Raw genomic sequence first — 21,992 nt, forward strand, 5'->3', positions numbered from 1 at the left:
TCCTCAGTAGTAAGCCAAAGACCACAATATCCGAGTTTAGCTGTGAAGAGTCCACTATCATGGAAGAATTTAGTAAATGTAGCTTTGTCTCTTATCTAAGAATTATGCAGGTTATAGGTAGTAACAGCAGGATTGCATCATAGCTTGGCATAGACTGTAATTTGGGAAATTCCCAGTTCTCAAAGCTTCCTTCAGTTGAGTCTTCATCTCTTGCAGATGTAGCATGTGTCCTGTAATACAGGTAGATTAATTCTAGCCTTATTACACTTTTGCTGTAGGAATTATCAAGAAAATTTATTTATTTATTTATTTTATTTATTTATTTATTTTATTTATTTATTTATTTGATTTGTCAATTGTTTACAAGATAATAAGTACAAGTGTATACATAGTTGTTAATATATGAAATGGGTACATATAAGAAAAATAAAAGAATAAGAGAAACAATAGGACAGGGACGGTAGGCACAATGGTGCGCTTATGCACGCCCCCTACAGACCTCTTAGGAAAGGGGTGAGGTCAATAGTAGACAGTCTAAGGTTAAAGTTTTTGGGGTTTGGGGAAGAGACTACAGAGTCGGGTAGAGTATTCCAGACATTGACCACTCTATTGCTGAAGTCGTATTTCCTGCAATCAAGTTTGGTGCGGTTTACTTTGAGTTTGTATCTGTTGTGTGCTCTTGTGTTGTTATGGTTAAAGCTGAAGTATTCATTGACAGGTAGGACATTGCAATGTATGATTTTATATACCATGCTTAAGTCGGACCGAAGACGGCGTAATTCAAGGTTTTCTAGTTTTAGAATTTCGAGTCTGGTGGCATAAGGTATTCTACAACGAGTAGAAGAGTGGAGAACTCTTCTTGTGAAATACTTCTGGACTTTCTCAATTGTGCTAATATCACATACGTAATAAGGATTCCAGACTGATGAACTGTATTCGAGTATTGGTCTAGCAAATGTTTTGTATGCTCTGGTTAGTAGTGAGATATTACCAGAGAAAAAGCAACGTAGGATTAGGTTAACAACTCTTAATGCCTTTTTGGCTATGTAGTTGCAGTGGACTCTAGCACTTAGATCATTAGAGGTGAGTATTCCCAGGTCCTTTACAGAGCTTGGGTCGTCAAAAAGATCTTGACTATTCAGTTTGTATTTTATTTTCTGATTTTTTTTACCAATATGTAAGACAGAGCATTTATTTGTTGAGATTTGAAGTTGCCATATGTTGGACCATTCAGATACATAGTCTAGGTCTTTTTGAAGGGTAGTAGTATTGTCTGTGGTATTGAACAGCTTTACATCTGTGGTATTGAACAGCTTTACAAATTATGTGATACATTGTGAATGCTAAGAAACAATATTAAGGGCCTATTCACCTAATGTTTTATCCTACTCTATGGGTAACAGGTGGGTGAGACCATTTGTCCTGTTGTTCCTCTAGGACTTCAGTCAATTGTATATTGTGAGTATATTGAGCCTTTTCAAAAGCAGTAGTGAATATAATGAAGGTCTTCTAAAACTTTTAAAGAGATCTTCTGAAATAGGTCAACCAGAATAGTGAATTAACTAACAAGTTTTATTTTATTTATCACATTTATATAGCTGCTCCTTTTAAGAAATCTAAACAGTTGATAATTCTAGATAAAGCTTTTTTTTTTTTTAAAGCCACAAAACAGACCAGTTTAAGAATAAGTGAAATATACACACTGCTGCATTCCGGACCAACTGCAGGTCCTGAATGCTTGCCAAAAGCAGCCTTATATCTAGATTGCATTGTAGTCCAGTTGAGTAATAAATAATTCATGAGTGATTGGAAGCAGAAACAGAACCTTTCAAAACAAGAATAGAGATATCAGGCGCAAAAAGGCCTTTTGACGGTGGCTTCCTTGAGCAGGAGCTATGAGTCCAAGAAGAACTTGAAATTTCATACCAAATCTATCAAGGGAAATGCTACCCGATTCAGAGTTAATGGTGGAAAATTTTTGGATCAGAGTTGGGGACTAACAACATAGCAAACTAGATTTTATTATGGTTGAGATGAAGTCTGTCCTTCCTAATTAAGGCCCTCACAGAATCCAACTCAACCTTGATGGTATCACATGGAAGGCTTGGAGCAAAGTTGTATAAATCCAGACAAATTTTGCCTGGTTTTTCAACGTTCTTTTCCTGGTGAAGGTTGTTGAGAAGACTTGTACTTTCAAAGAATGAAATGGATAATCTAAACCAGGGGTGTCAAACTGATGGCTCGTGGACTTGAGGAATCACACAGGCCACACCCACCCCAGCTCCACAAAGGCAAAAAAATGTCATGATATGTCACGTGATGTCATGTGACGATTGAGTTTGACACCCGTAATCTAAACCCTTTCTAATTGTTTCTTGGCTTATGAAAATGATGCCTGCCTGCCTGCCCTGATCTAGCTTCGATATCTCTCTCATTAATTTTTGTAGTAGATTAAGCTTTTTGTACTCTTCCAGGATTTGAATATTCTGAATCCTGGCTTCAGATTGCCAGTTTTGTACTACCATCAGCGTGAAACTATGGTGAAGCAAATGATGTCACACATTATGTGAAATCAATAACAGTGACAATGTCCGAAAAAGTATGTCTGAAGTAATTCCAAAGTCCTTTGCCTAAAAATCTTGGCGTCATGGGCATTCTTGTCATATATCAAATTAATGAGCCAATAGAGGTTATCTTTGAGGGCTTTTCAGAATTTATTACATGCATTTGCAGAGAAGAAACTTATAGTATGTAAAGCATGTAAAATAAATAATAGTTTTTTGCCAGATTCAAACCAGTCTAGGTTTGTACTTGTTTTCAAGATACATAAATGGACTGGTTTTTATTGGAAAAATAGGGAGGAAAATGATGAAATCTTTTCCAAATAATTCAATCCATCACAGCTACTATTGAGTCTGATATATTTCACTGAGGTAAGGTTTTAGCAAATACACATATGTCTGTCAACTAACATTCTCTTGTCTCTTCCCCCACACACCATATTGTTTAGTGAAAACAAATCGGCTGTAATTTAGTGTACATCATGATACATTGTTTTTTCTTGCCACTGTTCATGGCATTTATACCATGATCTGTTAAAGCCTCCAAAATCATGCCATAGACTGTTCTCTTAGTTGCTAGAGTATAACAATTGTAAGTTTGTGATGGATACCAGGATCTAGCCTTAAGCAAATAGTAATGCAAGAGTTCCGATCTGCTGTCTGCTGTTAGCAATAGAATTTAGTCTTATATACCACCCCATAGCACTTTACAGCACTCCCTGGGTGGTTTACAGTGTAAGCTTTATTTTTAGCATTGCCTCTAACAATCTGGGTCCTCATTTTACCAACCTCGGAAAGATGGAAGGCTGAGTCAACCTTGAGCCCAATTAAGATTGAACTCCAGACTATGGGCAGAGTTTGCCTGCAATACTGCATGTTAACCACTGCGCCACCAGAGCTGCTTGCCTATCTAGATGGTGGCAACAGGTACTCATACTTTGCTGATCTCAAAAACTCAAGAGTCAGATCTGTTTACTACTTGAATAGAAGACCATTATGAAATCCTGGATCTGTAGAATTATTTGGGAAGTTGGGGGTGTGTGGAAATTCTGTTTCTGAAACAGCTGTGGACACTGCAACTCATGCAGCTGCTTTATTGACTTTTTAAAAAGGTGCTCTATAAGCATTTCTATCGAAAACATTGCTAAATATTTGCATTTTCATCTTGGAAACCTGAGAAGTCACTGTGTTTTTGCCATGACTATTTTGACAAAAGTTGGAGTTTAAGTTGGAGTATTTAACTCAAATTTTTGAAGAGCCAGATCAAAGGTACCATGTACAGATAACAAAAAGAGATTATGTCTGGAAACTGATTTAAGAATATCAAACATAGAGAAGCATAAAATTATCCAGCTAATTTGATGCTAATGAACTGAAAAACCCAAAAGGCTTCTAGCTTTCATAATTATCATGCAATTGAAAATTAACCTTATCTATAAAGGCCTTGTTTCTACATGTCAAAGAACTATGTGTACCTGATCTTCTTGCTCATTTTCCAAATCTCTTTTGGGCATCAGCAACTTCTGCTATTCTAAGTGTTTCAGCTGAACTACAACTCCCAGCATTATTTCCCATTGGCAATGCTTCCTAAAATGTTTGGAGTTGCAGATCAGCAGTAGCAGAAAGACTATACTGTTGTTTATTCCTGTCAAATTCTTTCACCATTTCGATGTTCAGAAGAACACTTTGATTCTGTGAAATGCTTGGTTAAATTATAGTAGTTTTAGTTCCCCCAAACAATCAATTTGTGTCCTAAATTTACGTCCCATGAAATAGTTCTGTTTTTAATTGTGTATCTTGCAAATGAAGTGTTGAACTTTCTTTGAATTCTGTACAATTTGTAAACCATTTAACTGTGACATCTTTGTTCCAAACTTGGGACATTGCACAAATGTTCTGACAAGGCAGAAAACAAAAGAGAATTCTGATTGCATTTACTGAAAACCTTTCCTTAAAGTCCTTGAGCTCCCCCCCAGAAAATCTAAGTTGCAGGTGGTGTTTGGAACATATTTATGAATTTCAGAATATAACCTTGACAGTAAAACACTGCTTGTTTTGTGTGGTCATATTCTTTTTAAATCTTATAGTGGCACAACTCCTTTATTTCATTACAATTATTGTATTAGCCTGTTATTTCACTTTACATTCAATAGTCTCTTGAGTATATCCATGTGATGCATGTAGGATGTATTTTGGCAAGCTTATTAAATTTACTTAATGAATGCAAGATTCGTTTTTTATTCTATGCCCCCCCCACCATATGCTATCTTCAGTTCAGGGATCAGTTCAAAGTTAATGATTACATCTGAACTATAAAATGATCATTTCTCCTATTATAATTGAAAAATTAGTTTCAAAAACCTCTAGGATCATCATTAAGTACTTCATAATATCAGGAAATAGTGCATACTCTAAAATGTGTGTTGGGTTATTTGTATAAGTATTTAAATTGAGTGCTTCCTTTTAAAGAAAAGAAATCTATTCGTATTTTTATTAATAAAAACTAAGTGCACAGTTTAAATCTTATGAAAAACTATAGGAAAGATGGGAAATAATGTGATAATCAGCAAATGAGTATTTTCCTGTTTAGGAAGATCTATCTATCTATCTATCTATCTATCTATCTATCTATCTATCTATCTATCTATCTATCTATCTATCTATCTATCTATCTATCTATCTATCTATACAGCTATACAGCTATTTATACATTTAATAAATACATGAATCTATACATGTAATAAATAGCTGTTGTAGTCTTTCACCATAAAATAACCCAACAAATATTTCAGTATCTGTTATTTCCTGTGTGATAGGATGGAGTGATTATGTCCCACAGTGAGTTTTATGGCTTAGTGTGGCCTAGAATGCTGCTCTCTTCCTGACCCTAGACCAAAATCTTAGCCACTTACACTATACTAGCTTATTTATTTATTTGTAACTATTTAAATCACAGTTTCATTGTTAAAAACCAAATGCCAGACAGGGGAATTCCAAGAATTGTTACATGTTTGTTCAGCTAGCAAAAGAGCAATAATCTCTGAATGCTGTAATGAAACTGGCAGGCTCTTTCCCACAGGGATAACTAAGTAGTAGCTGCTTAAGATTTGGGAATTTCATCTGAAATATGTGTTAGTCATTGTTTAATGTTATATTCATAATTGTGTTTAGAGAAAAATTTTCTCTGCAACTTCAATATTTCACATGTGGGTATGTGTCATATGGAGCTAATTAAGAATTAATATTTGGAACTGAGTAAATGAGGCCAAGGGACTAAACTATAGCATACTGGGAAAGAAATATAGAGTAAAATATTTAAAAATGGCTAGCTTAGCCTATTATGGCCATTGGTAAAGTTCCATGGAGAAGGTCTTACCTGAATATAGGCTTCATGTCACACAAACTCATGATTTGTTTTATGTTAGCTTATTGAATAAACCACAGTTTGCTGGGTTCCCCACAATATGTCATGCTGAAGTTAAACAAACCCAATTATGATGTAGCATACATGAACCAGGCTACTTTTTAAAAATTATTTTATCTGAAGGAAAAATTCCAAACATCAGAAAAAAAGAGCAAAATAATATGCAAACTTAGGAGAACATATCTTCACAGTATCTTTTAAGGAATCTATTTTTGTCTGTATGTGATAGGAAAAAAGAAAAAAGAAAAAGAATCAGTCAAATCATCAGAAAGGTCATCTCTAGTCTAAGAGAAGTGAAAATACCTCAGAAGTGCCAGATTTGTTTGTGTTGATTTGTTGTCAATGTTCAGAAATATGCACCGAGAGATCATTTGGCATTTCTTTAATGATGTAACAGCCAATATCAGATAGTAGTAATGCTGCCATAGTACTGAAATCTGAAATTGATGGAATGGGCTAGCTAGAAGATTTCTGTTTTATTCCTCTATGAATCTCATTCACAGATAGAAGTGACTTGTAATCATCTTAACTAATTTAATTACTGGTTTATATATTCCTGCTAGAATAAAGATCTGGAATTTGCAAAACCTAACCTTAAATTGAGTTATCTTATACCCAGTGAATCGGCATGATTCAACGTTTCAAAAAGCTAATCTACTCAAGGGCCAACCTCGGCATTGAATTTAGATATATCTGGTGGTATCTAAGAAGTCACTGTTCTTGTGAAACCGGAGGACTATATTCATATTTTATAATTAGCCAGTAATTTGAAATTACCCAGTAACCAAAAGATTTAATTACAAAAGTAGGAGACTGATTTTGTGAATTTGGAGAAGTGCTGTGAGTGGGAACTGGTGCTGCAAAGTATTTTTTAAAGAAACAGTAATACAACCTTTCACAAAATATGCACAAAGATAGGATTTTTATTTTTTTGTGTATGATATGCTTACAAAGGATCAGTCTAATTCTTGAGAAGAATGATGAGTGAGTCACACTCATCAATATATGTACAGTATAATAACATAAAGTAGCTGTATTCATCTTCTTTGCTTGTCAAATCTGCCTTCAGTGGACTGTATGGATCATGTCTCTATAATAAATGATAGCAACCTTAGATTGGATTGTAGTGTGCTTAACTACTCTACTGTACAGTACTCAGTTATTGTATTATACTGAATGATAGAATTAAATTCTAAAAGCTACATTGAAAATTAAGAAGAGTTAGCTCATGCATTTTTCAAACAATTACCCATAACTTCAATAAATATAATTTTAAAAAAGGGTAATTTTAAAGTGGCATTTAAAGGTCTGTGTTGTGCAGATTGTACTATTGTACTATCTGTGGTGGACTAACTAGTTTAACCATCAACAGTGCAAATTCATGAACCTGAACAATTCTTCAGATTCCAAAGTATCAGTTTAAGCATTTTGGATAAATAAGCTTGTTGACAATGAGTTGGCTATGATAAATGAAATCTTTAAGTGCTACCTCTAGAAAACCACTACACTGCTTTTACAATCCTGTTTAGAAATATTTGTCAGATAAACCATGAAGAAAGTTTGTTCTTTTTACATTGTCATTTCCCTTCTGTTTAACTGTATTTCTTCTAGGAAAGAATAAACCCTCATGTAGCTGGTTTTTAATATCTTTGACAATTTTTAAATGTTCCTTTAGGTGCTCAAAAAATATCTGGTAGCACTTTTTCTGACTGACAAGTTTTATTAAAAGACACACATTACTTTGGTAAATTGCAGTTCACTTCATCAGATTACCAAAGCATGTCTTTTAATACAAATTTTCAGCTAGAAAAGGTGTTATCAGATTCCTCCTGATCTTTGACTGCCATAGACTAACACAGTTCTCCTTCCTACAATGACTGGAACTGGCATAATCTCTCACATTTCTGAGGTGATGTTACAGGAAGCCGTGCTGAAGTGACACCTTATTTTTTGTGACTGGTGTTTAGGTGTGGTGAATTATTTGCTGAGTGCCACACCTCACTCTTTAAAGTATGTTGCTTACGTCAGTAAGGTTGGAGTTAAAAGGTAGACTAAATTCCCAAATGCAAAGCAGGAGGTGAGATTTGAACACTCCCTTGATATTTCTTGGATGTTAACTTTTTAATAATAATTTTGGATTGCAGGTGGATCCATGTCAGAGTTTCAGAGCCCGTGGGAATTATATCAACAGAATATCCCAGATGAACTGGATGTTGGTAAAGTACCTCACTTTTTTGCAAAAAATGTTCCTGTGAAGTAAAATATAATACTATTTCTGCCAGAGAGGGAAAAAAATAGTACGTATTTGAAATTATGATGCCATTCTGAAAAGCCTGCTCTTTTTTTATTTTTTATTTTAATTTAATTATAATAATACAACACAGTGCATCCGTTCTGGCATTACAATTGTTATACACATATAAATTTTACTTCACCATTTACAATCCTCTTGTTTGATACATTGTTTACTAATTATTCTAATCATCATAGCTACTTATGTTCCAACCTTGCCTCCTTCTATACAACCACTGATAGAATTTATTCCACGTTTCATAGTACTCAGATTCCCCTTTGTTTTTTAATTCTAGGGTTAACTTATCCAATTCTGCACAGGCCATACTTTTCCTTATTATCTCTGTTTCTGGTGGTATGCTTTCCTTCTTCCAGTATTGCGCATATATTATTCTAGCCGCCATCAATACATGTACTATTAGATAAATTAAATCCTTCCTACTGGTATTATTCCTAAAAAAAAATCCGCTTAAATGAAATACACTCTCCCACCATTTGTTCCACCCATGTCTAGATCAGTCTCCAATACTTTTTTACAGCATTGCAGGCCCACCACATGTGGAAAAATGTGCCTGATCTTTGATCCTGTTTGAATAGCCAAGTTTCTTGCTTGTATTTTCTTGGTATTGGAATTTGAGGTTGACGTAGGGCTGATTTTGAATGAAATGTGATTATTTTTCAGCTGTGGCCAACTTTTTTTTTAAAGTACAAGGGTGCCAACTTTTAAATTACTTAAGTGCTTATGTGAGTAAAAAAAAATAGAGTTCTGAATTAGGAAAAGCAATTTCTGATCTCACCTCTGTTATAAGCCCACCAAGCAATCTTAAGATGAACAATTGTTATTTTATGATGTCAGTCTTTCACTTGCAAAGTGAAGACAATGGATGGTTCTCTGCTTGCTTGATCTGTTGTCTTATAATAGCAAAAAATGTTTTATGCACACTTCTTTCTATTATAAAATACTAAGGAAGCATTTTTGCTACATATGTCCACATACTGGATATTATTAGCTATATTTTTTCTCTTTTACTTCATGACATTTATAGTGGAACCCAAAATTTTAATGTTAGAGTGTGTCTACTGATAGAATGCAACCATGAAATTGGGAGAAATTGAGAGGTTGATGGGGACAAGGATTGTGAAGCCTAGCTTCATCCACAGAAAATGCTTATTGATTATTTATCTTTGTCTCAGTGAATGCCCTCCTCTGATGTGATAAAGAAGACAGTCTTTCACCTAAGGAGAGATAACGAACCACAACTATAATGCATTTTTCTCCACACAAAGGATTGTTTTCAGCAGAGGATTCCTTAGTCTACTCACAATGTAGGATCATGGATCTTCGAGTCCTAACTTATACCAAAAACTTTCCATGAAAACAGAAGGCTGTTCTCTGCAGAGTCACTCTGCACTTGGAGAGCAGTGGTAGAGAGGGCAGAGCTAACCTCCTTTCGAATAAGAGCCTAAATGTTCCTGAAGGTTTCAGCAATAATGCAATGGTTACAGCATATTTATTTTTATTTATTTATTTGATTTGCCAATTGTTTACAAGATAATAAGTATAAGTGTATACATAGTTGTGAATACATGAAATGGGTACATATAAGAAAAATAAAAGAAGAATAAGAGAAACAATAGGACAGGGACGGTAGGCACGTTGGTGCGCTTATGCACGCCCCCTACAGACCTTTTAGGAAAGGGGTGAGGTCAATAGTAGACAGTCTAAGGTTAAAGTTTTTGGGGTTTGGGGAAGAAACTACAGAGTCGGGTAGAGTATTCCAGACATTGACCACTCTATTGCTGAAGTCGTATTTCCTGCAATCAAGTTTGGTGCGGTTACTTTGGGGAATGAATGAATTAATAAATGAATAAATGAAATGTTTCTATTATTATATGCAGTAAAGTGGATGCTTTCAGCGCTCCTGATTTGGTATTCTCTGGTCCCAACAGATTGGTGGTATGCCAGGCTAACAAAGATAATCTGAGCCCTTGAGCTAGAATAAACTGTCAAACATGGGTGTCTAGCCTTTTGGCTGTTGTGGGCCACATTGAATGAAGAAGAATTGTCTTGGGCCACATATAAAATACATAAAATAGTTAATATAAATCACATAAAATGTTTATGATGTTCTGGGGCACATTACTAGCTGTCCAGGGCTGCATGCTATAAACCTTTCTATACAGAGCAATGTTGAATAGTGATTCTAGCATAGCACTAATGCCTAGTGTATTGAAACCATGAACATTGGGCTGACTGATATCAGCTGATACGATTATTTGTAATCAATTAATAAACTTTTTCCAATGTTGTAGAGAATCAGTTATTCTTAATTTGATTAATAATCTTCCATGGCTGTGTTCAAGTTCATGTTGAACCACCTGTCCCCTCATTCTTTGTGCATATTCTTTTCATAGATATTATTCAATTCACTGCTCTATAGATACAGTTTTGATGTTAAGAAAAATTCAATCAAGCCTGAGTTACTAAAAATATTAAATATTAACAGCATCTTACGACACTTCTGGGGAAGGTAGCTGAGAGGGTGATTGTACAAGAGCTTCAGAGAACCTTGAATGAACCTGGGTGGTCAGAAACAACACTGGTCATGCTTTTAGGTTATCTCTGGTGAGAGCAGGATGGAGGTGGGGCACCCCTTCTTGCCTGACTTGACTTCTCTGCAGCTTTCTATACCATCAACTATGGTATCTTTCCAGATGAGTTCAGGAGATCGGGGATGGGCACCACTGTTTTGTGCTAGTTCACCTCCTTTCTCCAAGGTTCATTCCAGTCAATGATGATTGGAGGGAGGGGGACATTCTGTCCCTGGCCCCTATTGCGTGGGGTGCCACAGGTTTCAGTGCTCTCTCTGCAACACTCTATTCAACATGTACATGAGGCCACTGGGTGAGCTCATCCATTGCCATGGGGTGAGATATTATCAATAGGCTGATGATACCCAATTATACATCTCTACCCCTGGTGAATTAAGTGATGCTGTGGACATCTTATCTCGGTGTCTGAAAGCTGTGAGGGTCTGGGTGAGAAACCACAGGCTTCACTGAAACCTTGCAAAAGCCTCATCTCTCAGGAAGCTACCCTTTAGAGGTCAAGGAAGCAGCCTTCTCTGCCATGGTGCCCACCTTATGGAACATTCTCTGTCCCCAAAGTGAGGCCAGCTCAATCCCTCCTTATTTTCAGGAAATTCCTCAGAATATGGCTTTGTCATCAGGCTTGGAGGTCTCAGGGGACCTGTGAGATCTTCCTGATCAAATTGTGCGGGTGGATGTTTCTGTGTCTATATGTATGTGTGTGTTTGTATTTAATTTTCTTAATGCGATTATATTTAACATGTTTATTGTTTTGTACTTTTTTTTCCTGTATGTCACCCAGAGTTACTTCTTGTGTGAAGATGGCCATATAAATTTGATAACTAAAGAAAGAAAGTGAATTTCTCCATCCTAAGTTATAAACTAATACTTCAGTTGATAATAATGGTTTCCAGAGAGGGAACATTGGTGGGAGCTGTTCTGGTACATGAGAAAATATTTCAGACTCTTCAACTTTCTAAGTGTTTTATAGCCAGATCAAATGACATTTAAGCTTAAATGCTTATCTTTCATTTAGTAAAATAAGAGATTTTAAATAGTGACATTACTCTCTTAAAGGGGACACGGTGGCTCAGTGGCTAAGATGCTGAGCTTGTTGATCAGAAAGGTTGGCAGTTTGGCAGTTTGAATCCCTAGCACCGTGTAATGGAGTGAACTCCCGTTACTTGTCCCAGCTTCTGCCAACCTAGCAGTTCAAAAGCATGTAAAAATGCAATTAGAAAAATAGGGACCCCTTTGGTGGGAAGGTAACAGTGTTCCATGCACCTTAGGCATTTAGTCATGCCGGCCACATGACCACGGAGATGTCTTTGGACAGCGCTGGCTTTTTGGCTTTGTAATGGAGATGAGCACCGCCTCCTAGAGCCGGAAACGACTAGCACATATGTGCAAGGGGAACCTTTACCTTTTACTCTCTTAAATCATTTTTATCCAGTTAATAAACTAATGTGCCAAATGACAGTTCTACTTTCGAACTGAATATAATAATGTAGGCAGTAGTAAAAGCAAATTTTCAGAGGATCACCTTCTCGATCTTTCTGTGAGCAAAGCATTATGATATTTTCATTCATGAATACATTAATTGCTTTTCTGAATGTCATTTTTGGTATACATGAGATTTTAATGGAAAATGACAAAGAGTAACAACTTGTAACTGGTTAGTACAAATTTACACATGCAGTTAATAGTACAGGGGTGGGATGCTACTGGTTCGGCCCAGTTCTATAGAACTGGTAGCTCTGAAGAGTAGCAGACACCGAACCAGTTCGGTGTCTGCTGTTCTGTTTGGCTCAGCTGCCCACCCGAGCTCTTAGCTGTCCCTTATTTTCTGCTTTTTTAACCTCAGCTGCTTTGTGTGGCACAGCTGAGGTTGAAAAGGCAGGAAAGAAGAGGATTTTCAAGCACTGCGCACATGCACGCAGCACTTGTCAGCTGTCTGGGTGGTACAGCTGAGGTTTTTAGGAAATGGTCTACATGCATGAGCAAAACGCACTCTCACCAGGGGTGGGATTCTACCTGCTGGAGAACCGGCAAATCGCACCACTGGTTGACCGCACCCCGCCCCACCCCCTCACTCCTTACCTGGCATGCACGCCATCAAACTTGCTTGCTAAGTTGCTATTTTTCTTTTTTCTTTTTCCCGACCATCAGCTGTTCTGCTGTGCCAGGAGATTTAGATTAGCTAGAAAGCAGGAAATCGTGGGATTTCTTGCTTTCTAGCTAATCTAAAAGCAGAGCTGAGCTTGAAGCTTCTATTATTCAATGCAGACTCAGGTAGCAGATGACAGAAACACAGATCTCTAAGTGAATCTGTGATTCTGTGAGCAACTCAATCTGCCTGCCTGCTTTGCCTGCTTTTGGGTAAAAGTTGCTCTTTTTTATAAAAAAATCAATATTTGCATCAATATTTATAATATTTACATACAAGCCATGCCCAGCCATTCACATGACCACCAAGCCATGCCCAGTCAACAAGCCATGCCCAGCCAGTCGCATGACCACCAAGCCACACCCACAAATTAGGCCACATCCACAGAACCGGTTGTTAAGAAATTTGAATCCCACCCCTGTAATAGTAATCACTAATGAGAATACTTTCTGTTTGGACAGTCAGTGTTTACACACTTAAAGGTCAGAGTTTCCAATAAATGAAAAAGAGAAATTTGTGCAGCAACCTTTTTTTATTTTTAAACAAAAACTAAATAAGCATCTATTTTAAATAAATTAGCTTCCCTGAAGTGGCAATGAGAAAGTAAGAGAGGGCTAGCAGGAAAAGAATGAGAATAGAGAGTGCCATTTCCCCAAACCATTTTATATAACTTTGAGGAAAATGGAAAGTAAAACAAAGTTCTTTTTCTCTTTGGCCCAAAATACAGGTAAAAGGGCAAATCCTTTCATTTAAAAAAATCTCTTCCCATCATGTTCTAAAACAAGGAATGCAGGCCATTTAGATCCAAATACATTAAATAGGTTGCACAGCCTCTTTGAAAAACATCTTTTCTACCCATGACCCTCGATACCAGAATTAAGAGACAATAATGTATGAAGGCATACGCTGCAAAAATAAATAAGTACGGGCACAGGGAATTTCATCTGCACTCAACATAGAGAATTGCAAGATATTAATATGTGGGTTTGCTCCTAATACCTGTTATTTGAAGATAATTGCTTCATTTACAGATATTTTTTAAGCTGAGATCATCCATACACATGTACATGTTGCAGAACAGCTTCAAAAAAAATCTTATGTAGAAGCAGACCATTGGAGATTTTTTGTAACTAACCTGAATTCTTGGCTCTCCATTTTTACCATTCGTTGAGAATATTCTACTTCTAATGAGAGCAGATAAAAACATAGCATAGATTAGAATAACAGAGTTGGAAGAGACTGTGGATGTCTTCTAGTCCAACCTCCTGCTTGAACAGGAGACCCTATAGACTCATTTGAAGGAATAAACTGTTGGGTTACTTGTTTCTCTCATACAATGTATGGTATTAAGATTAATAAGAGAAGCATATATGTAGAATAGAACAGAACAGAACAGAACAGAACAGAACAGAATAGAATAGAATAGAATAGAATAGAATAGAACAGAATAGAACAGAACAGAACAGAACAGAATAGAATTCTTTTATTGGACACGTGTGTGATTGGACACACAAGGAATTTGTCTTGGTGCAAATGCTCTCAGTATACATAAAGAAAAGATACATTCGTTAAGAATCAAGAATCATAACGTACAACACTTAATGATAGTCATAGGGTACAACCAGCAATCAAATCATACTAGGAAACAATATAAATCGTAAGGATACAAGTGACAAAGTTACAGTCCTACAATCACAAGTGGGAGGTGACGGGTGATAAGGAGTGATGAGAAGATTAACAGTAATAGTAGTGCAGACTTTGTAAATAGTTGAACAGTATTGAGGGAATTATTTGTTTAGCAGAGTGATGGCATTCAGGAAAAAACTGTCCTTGTGTTCTGGTGTGCAGTGCTCTATAGCGTCGTTTTGAGGGAAGGAGTTGAAACAGTTTATGTCCGGGATGTAGTTCTCCTCCCTGTAAAGTGAGAACTAGAAAGCAACTCCCTTTCCTTGCAATTTTGTTTCCTTTTTAATGTGAACTCTCACACTATGAAAAAGAAATTATTTTCACTCTTTTTTGGTTTGAAACACCCCCTTCTCCCAAATTTGGTACAAATAGTGGAACTATACCATGATGTTTTCTCTTGAAAAGGTATGTAGAAATACTCTGGTTCTGCAAATATTTACTTCCTGTAATTCAGCCATTTATATGAAGATGAGCAGACAAAATATAACTTGTTGGAAGGATCTGTTTTTAGCACTCTGAAAGCCGAGAATGTATTTGTCAAGACCTGTATATTTTGAATGAAACATGTTACTATGCTTGGGGAAATATTCATAACCAGGCTGATAATGGGATCAGGGAACTTGTTGCTGGCTTTTATATATTCTATATGTGCTCTCACTATATTACTCAGAGTGAATTTACTTTGAGTATTTTTACTCAGAAATTACTATGATGAAGTTGGTAACTTTTACATTTTCTCTATCATAGAAATGGAGCCGATGGCACCGTGTCCAACCTTTACGGATAAAGCCACCGACTTTGACAGGAACATTCCCCGGATCTGTGGTGTTTGTGGAGACAAAGCTACCGGCTTTCATTTTAACGCTATGACTTGTGAAGGATGTAAAGGATTTTTTAGGTATGTAGTTCTTCACTTAAACTAATACATTCTGGGTCCATGATTTATTTTTTATTGGACCAGCAGTTTCTTCTTACCATCAAAAACGGGTCAAAAAAGATTATTTGACTTATTCTTTTTAAAAAATGCAAATACTATCTGAAAAGGATCTTTAAAGGAACCCAACTTACATATTTATATGTAAGGAAGGAAAGGAGCATATTAATGGTTTTGCTTCCAATATGGTGGCTAGATTTTAGATACTAAACGATTTGTTTGAAACTTCAAACTGAACTTACTCTATAATATTTCATGGATATAAAATTTGCTGTCACTAGAATAAGTTGGCACAGTGGGAATGTTTGAATCATGCTTTGAATTGAACAGAATGGAGAATATAAATCCCATTAGGCATCTGTAGAAATATGGAGGAGCAAAACAGGAAGTAGAAATTGGGATGTCTTTGGTATAGGATAAACAGAAGTAGGACTGTTGGAAAAGCTGAAATTGTTTAGAGTTAAATAATTTAACTCACTGTTTCTTCCTTTGGCAGAGTGTGGACGTATAGTCTGTTTTTTAGTATAATCTGTTTTTTTAACTGGCCTCAACAGCACTAACTGTCATTGGGGATATTTTCATTTAGTTCATATAGGAACTAGTATTTTTCCTGTTCATGGGATTGTTTCCATCTCTATACAATTCTTACTTGCTTGCAAATCACTTTGTCAATAAACGTAAGTACAGTACAGTGGAACCTTGGATCACGAAGTCTTCTGACCATGACCAAGTCGGATGCCAACCAAAAAGTCCCCTAAATGTTTCACTCTGGTTGTAAACATTTCCTTGGGTGGCAATCAAATATAGCTGCGGCGATTTTCCCTGCCATGGCAATTTCCCCTTCCGCACCATTTTTATTTTTGTCCACGCATGCGCGGTCAGTCTGGCTTCTGGTCACGACCAAATCAGGTTGCAACCAAAGTCCTGGAATGGATTACGGTCATGACCCAACAAGGTTCCACTGTACTGGAAAGAGGAAATAAGAAAGTCGTTAGCTTTCATCACCTAATTTAACTCTGGTTAAGAGGAAATCAGCCTTGAATAACAAGAATTGGAAGGGACCTTGAAGGTCTTCTTCTAATTAGCATTCCATATACCACTAGCCAAGAGTGTTTCAAAACATTCATCAGCTTAGCATCTTTCATGCATGAAATGCTTAGTTCTCATAGAGTACTTTTCTATAGTTATGACATTTGAGTTTGTTCTGGGAAGCATTGGATTAAGGTGGATGAGTAATACTGTACATCAAAAGCCAAAACATGACTAACAAAGGGAAATCTCCCATGTATTTAAGACTACAAGGTAGGAATAGTATCAATAAGGGATTTACATAGGCATTAGGTTGGAATTCTGAAGGTCAACTTTTTTCTTAATGTGATTTTTTTTATTTCAACATTTTTGTAGGAAACCTATTAACTTTGCAAAATAGAGGATTAGATAAAATGTTGTGCGTACCATAAACATCAGACCCAGATTTCTAGTCAGGCTACAGTGCACTCGGCTAACCAGAACTGCAACATTTTCTTCAATTGCAATTGCTTAAGAGAGTAACTTGTCTTTCAGAGGTGCATTTCCACACAGTGCCCTTAGCTAATCAATCATGCACTGTCTGTCTTAGACGTAAAACACATTAGGTTAAGTTTTTCCTCCTGCTAATGACACATTAGCTGAGAGAAACAGATACTTGGGAAGGTAATGAGTACTTAATTTCCCTCCTAATATGTTATCAAAATGTAATTGAAACAATTCTTTAAGAGGTATTCTAAAAATCATAACTAATTATTTGATTAAGGAATACCTTCATGTTTGTAGCTCATTGTTTCTTCAAAATATGGCAGCCAAGAATCAGTGCCTTTCTCAAATAAAAACTGAAGATGTATCACTAGCAGTGTCTATACCTCAAAACAGGTGACCAAGAGCCAAGTCTTTTTATGCTGAATCCTTAAAGCTGTGGGGAAGCAGCAACTCTGAACAGTGACAATTTTCTTTCCACTGTTCAGAAGAACCTTTGCGCAGCTTTACATGTAATTGTTATTTCTCATAATTTTAAAGATTTAAAAGCTCATTGTGGCAGTTTTACTTGTTTTCCTTTCCTTACCATTACTCTACTTTGATCTAGCGGGCAGGCTAGAAAGTGGGAAACGATGAGTTCAACTCCCTCCTCAGGACAAGGAATATTAGAATACGTTTGCCATCTTGAGTTATTTGTAAAAATAATAAAGGTGGAATGCAAACAAACAAATAGCTGAAGAGTTCCTTTAGACCAATTATCTCTTGATTTTCAATATTACCATTATTGTGCACCAAACTACAGTTCCTTGTTGGTAATCCTGCACATATAATCTTGCACATGTAATGCTTATTCCGGATTTTCTGAATTGCCATCTAGGAACTATATGGCAGCTGGCTCCTGGCAAGCCAAGTATCTGGTCTGTCTTCATTTCCACACCTGGAAGCTGGACACATGAAATGTTGATTTAGGCAGACATTTCTGAAATGGATGATGGGAAATAAATGTATCTGATACCATCTATAATAGGATGAATATTGTCCTCAGACTATTAGATCTCTAAGGTAAACATGGCATGATATGAAAGATATTGAAAATAGATCATTAAAAAACTGAAGACAATGAGCATGGCAGGTTAAAAAAAATAGTCTAAATAATGAATGAATGAATGAAATATATAAAAGGAATTGAGGGAAAACCTTAAATTTCTGAATATCTGTGCTTGCAGATTTTGCTATATTTTAAAATGTTTAATCAGATATTAGGCATGTTTTGAATTAGATAAATAATGTTAATTCCCATGTTAGGAATAAGAGATGCTAGATCTTACGTAGTCTACCTTCTCTTTTACCTGAGGGATAGATAAAATACAGAGTTCCGTTGAAACAAAATTATTGTGAACATAGTGTTATTTTAAATAATTTTCTGTCTTTCTTCCTATTTAATAGATAGCATGATTCAAGGTACAGTGTGATATTATTGGGACTGACATTTTTGTTTGCTGGTGATTTGGGGAAGGGAGACTTGCAAACAATGCAACATGACAATTTACAACCATTTGTTTAGTGCCCATTCAAAGTTGCAACGGCACTGAAAAATGACTTATCACCATTTTTCACACTTACAACCATTGCAGCATCTCCTGGGTCTTGTGATCAGAATTCAGACACTTGGCAACTGGCATGTGTTTATGACAATTGGTGTATCCCTGGTCATGTGATCACCTTTTGTAACTTTCTGACAGTGGGGAAGCCAGATTCACTTAACAACTGTACTGTATTACTAACTTAACAACTGCAGTGATTCACTTAACAACTGTGGCAAGAAAAATAAATAAAAGGGGCAAAACACACTTGTCTTGCTTAGCAACAGAAATTTTGGGCTCCATTTTGGTTGGAAGCTAAGGACTACCTGTATAGCAGTGGTATCGGAAAGAGAGAAGAAGTAGTAGTCATATAACTGCTACACTGTCTTGAAACTTTTAGTTCTGGCTCATAGACATGTCATATTCCGAAAATATGCACTAAAGGAAAGTACAAATTGCTGTGGCTGAGATAGTAATAGCTGCAAGAACATCAGTGGTATGAGTAATGGAAGCCTGTATACATTAGAAACAATAAGTTACCTTGAAGTAAAAGACAATTATCTTGATGGAAACTTGCAAGGCATATTTTGATGGAAACTTGCAATAAGCTGTTTTAAAGCAACAATAATAATACCCCTGATACTCAAAGAGGATGTTAAAAACAAGATGCCTGCCAAGGGCTGCCTACCCTCTGGACATTTTCCTTTCCTCAGCATGGGTTTAAAAATGATAGCCAATTACCTTGCCCTTCATCCTATTTGCAAAGGACTATAAGAAATGCATATCTTAGTGGAGAAGACTAATAGCTCCTCAGGCATGTGAATTTTAAACCAGAACTTTGCTCCATAAACATCAGGTCCTTCGTAACAAATCCTTTAGATATCCTGTAAAACTGATGCTGAGACAGTTTGTGGTTTCTGTTCTGTTGGGAAATAGTTAAAATCCTTTTAATCTTTGGACAGGTTTTATTAGATTCCCTCCTTCATTCTGATAATTGTTTGCATTTCTTGTGATAGGGTCAGGATACTGGGCTAACTTGTTTTTACATCAGTTTGGTCTCATATAAAATCAATCACATTTTTAAAAACAAATGGGCCCTGTGGGTGTAGCATTTCTGAGTTTAGAATAAAGTAGAAAATCTCCCTCTCGTTGCACTCATTCTGCTATGCCAGTGAGATGTTTCACTGTGTTCTAAGCATCTGGGTAGCTTGTCATTCTCAGGAAGAGGCCTAAAATGCGACAGTTCCTCTTTCTCCTCCATCATTCATCAGTAAATATGATTATCTAGATTGTTTCTTTAGCTTCTCCTTCCCTAACCCAATGTTCAGCATTCTCTCTTTTAGCAAGGATGGGCCCCTTTCTGGTTTGGCAAAGGAAAGATATAAATGATCTAATTTTTTAAAGAGTAGATTCTAATGACATATAGCTGTATGTTAAACAAAGCAAGAATTTAACTAAAGCAGAGAATATATAAGGGTGAAGTAATGGTGAGGTAAACTTATCTAAGGTCAAGGTGACATTTAAACAAAGTGCTTAAGCTAAGGCAGTACTAGGAACTATGTGGCTGACTATGTGGTGACTCAGCTATCAGGAATAGGAGGTGATGATATTCAATAGGTGATATATAAATTTTCATTTATGATTCTGTAACTCTTAACAAAACATTAGATTCTACTCTTGAAGTTAACAATGTAAGCCTTAAATATCTTAGATATATACTGCAATAAGAAGTCAGTAGTCATTGGACAAGATCCTGATGTTTGGAAAATTGAAGGAAAAGTAGCCAACATGAAGCAAGTTGGTAGAATAACATCACTAGTGACATAAGCATAAGTGTACAGAAAGTTAGGAAAACATTTATTGATAGACCTTGTGAAATAATGTTTCTCGGTTGACAAACAACCAGAAGCAACAGAATTATAATACTAGACAACAAAAATAAAATAAGCCTTTAATTCAAGCACTCTGGTCATTACCAAGTCGTAAAGTGACAGAAATTGATGTAATACCGTGTTTCTCCAACAATACAGCCCCCCCAATAGGAAGACCCAGCATGTTTTCTAGGCATAAAATGAAATTAAGCCCCTCCCCCCAAATTTAGGCCTAGTTTAAAACATGCAAAATTGGGGGGGGAAGGCAGGGTGGGAACTTGCCATTAGGAGTGCCCCACGGGCGGCTACACCTCACCATCAGCTGCTCCTAACAGCCAATCATGGTGGAGCATGGACGGCTTCCTTACCCGGGTTAGCAGGCGGGCAGCGTCGGCGTGGATGTCCGGCAGCGTTTCAGCTGCTTCTCAGGCCTCCATAGCTTCCACGGTTCCCACCGGTGCTGGCGCCTCTCTCGCCAGCGCCATCTCCAACAACAGTGTCTGAGTCGCTCCTGCTTTTCCCCCGTGCCCGTAACAACAGGAAAAAAAAATTTTGAGGTACCTGGGAGCGCTGCGTGCTGCGTTTTGGTTTAATCCCAAGCAGCTGGGTGGGCATGAGAAGAGCCGAGTGAGCGTCTCTACTTCTGCTACCCTTGGTGCTGCAGCCTTGGGCTCTGCAAGTTTGCAAAAGTCCCGGTGCGCAGCCTGTTCCTGCATTCCAAGCGCCCAGGCCGAGCTGCAGCTGTCCCTCTCTCGCCAGCGCCGTCTCCAATAACAGTGGCAGCAGCGGCGGGAACCGTGGAAGCGTTTCAGCCACTTCTCGGGTGTGGGAGCTGCCTCCGTAACTTCCACGGTTCCTGCCGCTGCTGCTGCGCAGCTTGAGGCGCTCCCAGGTACCTCAAAATCTTTTTTTTCCTATTGTTATGAGGACGGGGAAAAGCAGGAGCGACTCAGATGCTGTTGTTGGAGACGAGGCGCTGGTGCATGGGGGGGAGAAATTAATTCACCCCCAAAAGACATCCTAGCCGTTTTTCAGGGCTCAAAAAAAAATAAGGCCCGGCCTTATTTTGTGAGAAACACGGTACTTATAGAAATGTGGGAAACAAGAGAGGAAGAATCAGCAAAGATTTTAATTAAATTATGCTAACAAAGGTAGAGAACAACTTAGTGGATACGTCAGTCCATATAGCATTACCAAAGAATGGAGACTTAAATGTGCAAACTAATAGGAATATTTTTAATTTCATGTGCTGGCAAAATAATGATAAAGATTACTGAATGCAGATTAAAGCAAAAAGGATGCCAGATATTCAGCTTGGTTTTAGAAAAGACAGAGAAGCAAGAGACATTATTAGAAACTAGCTCCTGGGGAAC

General features: G+C 37.0%; 1 protein-coding gene across 4 annotated transcripts in view; it reads left to right on the top strand.

The window, feature by feature from the left end:
• VDR (vitamin D receptor) overlaps positions 1-21,992 on the top strand; it is a 96,202-nt gene that overhangs the window by 30,770 nt on the left and 43,440 nt on the right. For 3 of the 4 annotated variants that reach the window (XM_087956362.1, XM_026677317.2, XM_026677318.2), the window contains 2 exons: positions 8,130-8,201; positions 15,467-15,617. In XM_087956362.1, coding sequence (XP_087812488.1) covers positions 8,138-8,201; positions 15,467-15,617 — 215 coding nt within the window. In that variant the 5' untranslated portion in view covers positions 8,130-8,137. Of the gene's footprint in view, positions 1-1,434; positions 1,459-8,129; positions 8,202-15,466; positions 15,618-21,992 lie in introns of those variants that run through there. The other variant, XM_087956363.1, reaches the window with a different exon arrangement.

This window comes from Notechis scutatus, chromosome 2 (assembly GCF_049901735.1).
Source record: "Notechis scutatus isolate UNSWTSFEM ecotype Mainland chromosome 2, rNotScu1.2, whole genome shotgun sequence".
Classification (NCBI taxonomy): Eukaryota; Metazoa; Chordata; class Lepidosauria; order Squamata; family Elapidae; genus Notechis; species Notechis scutatus.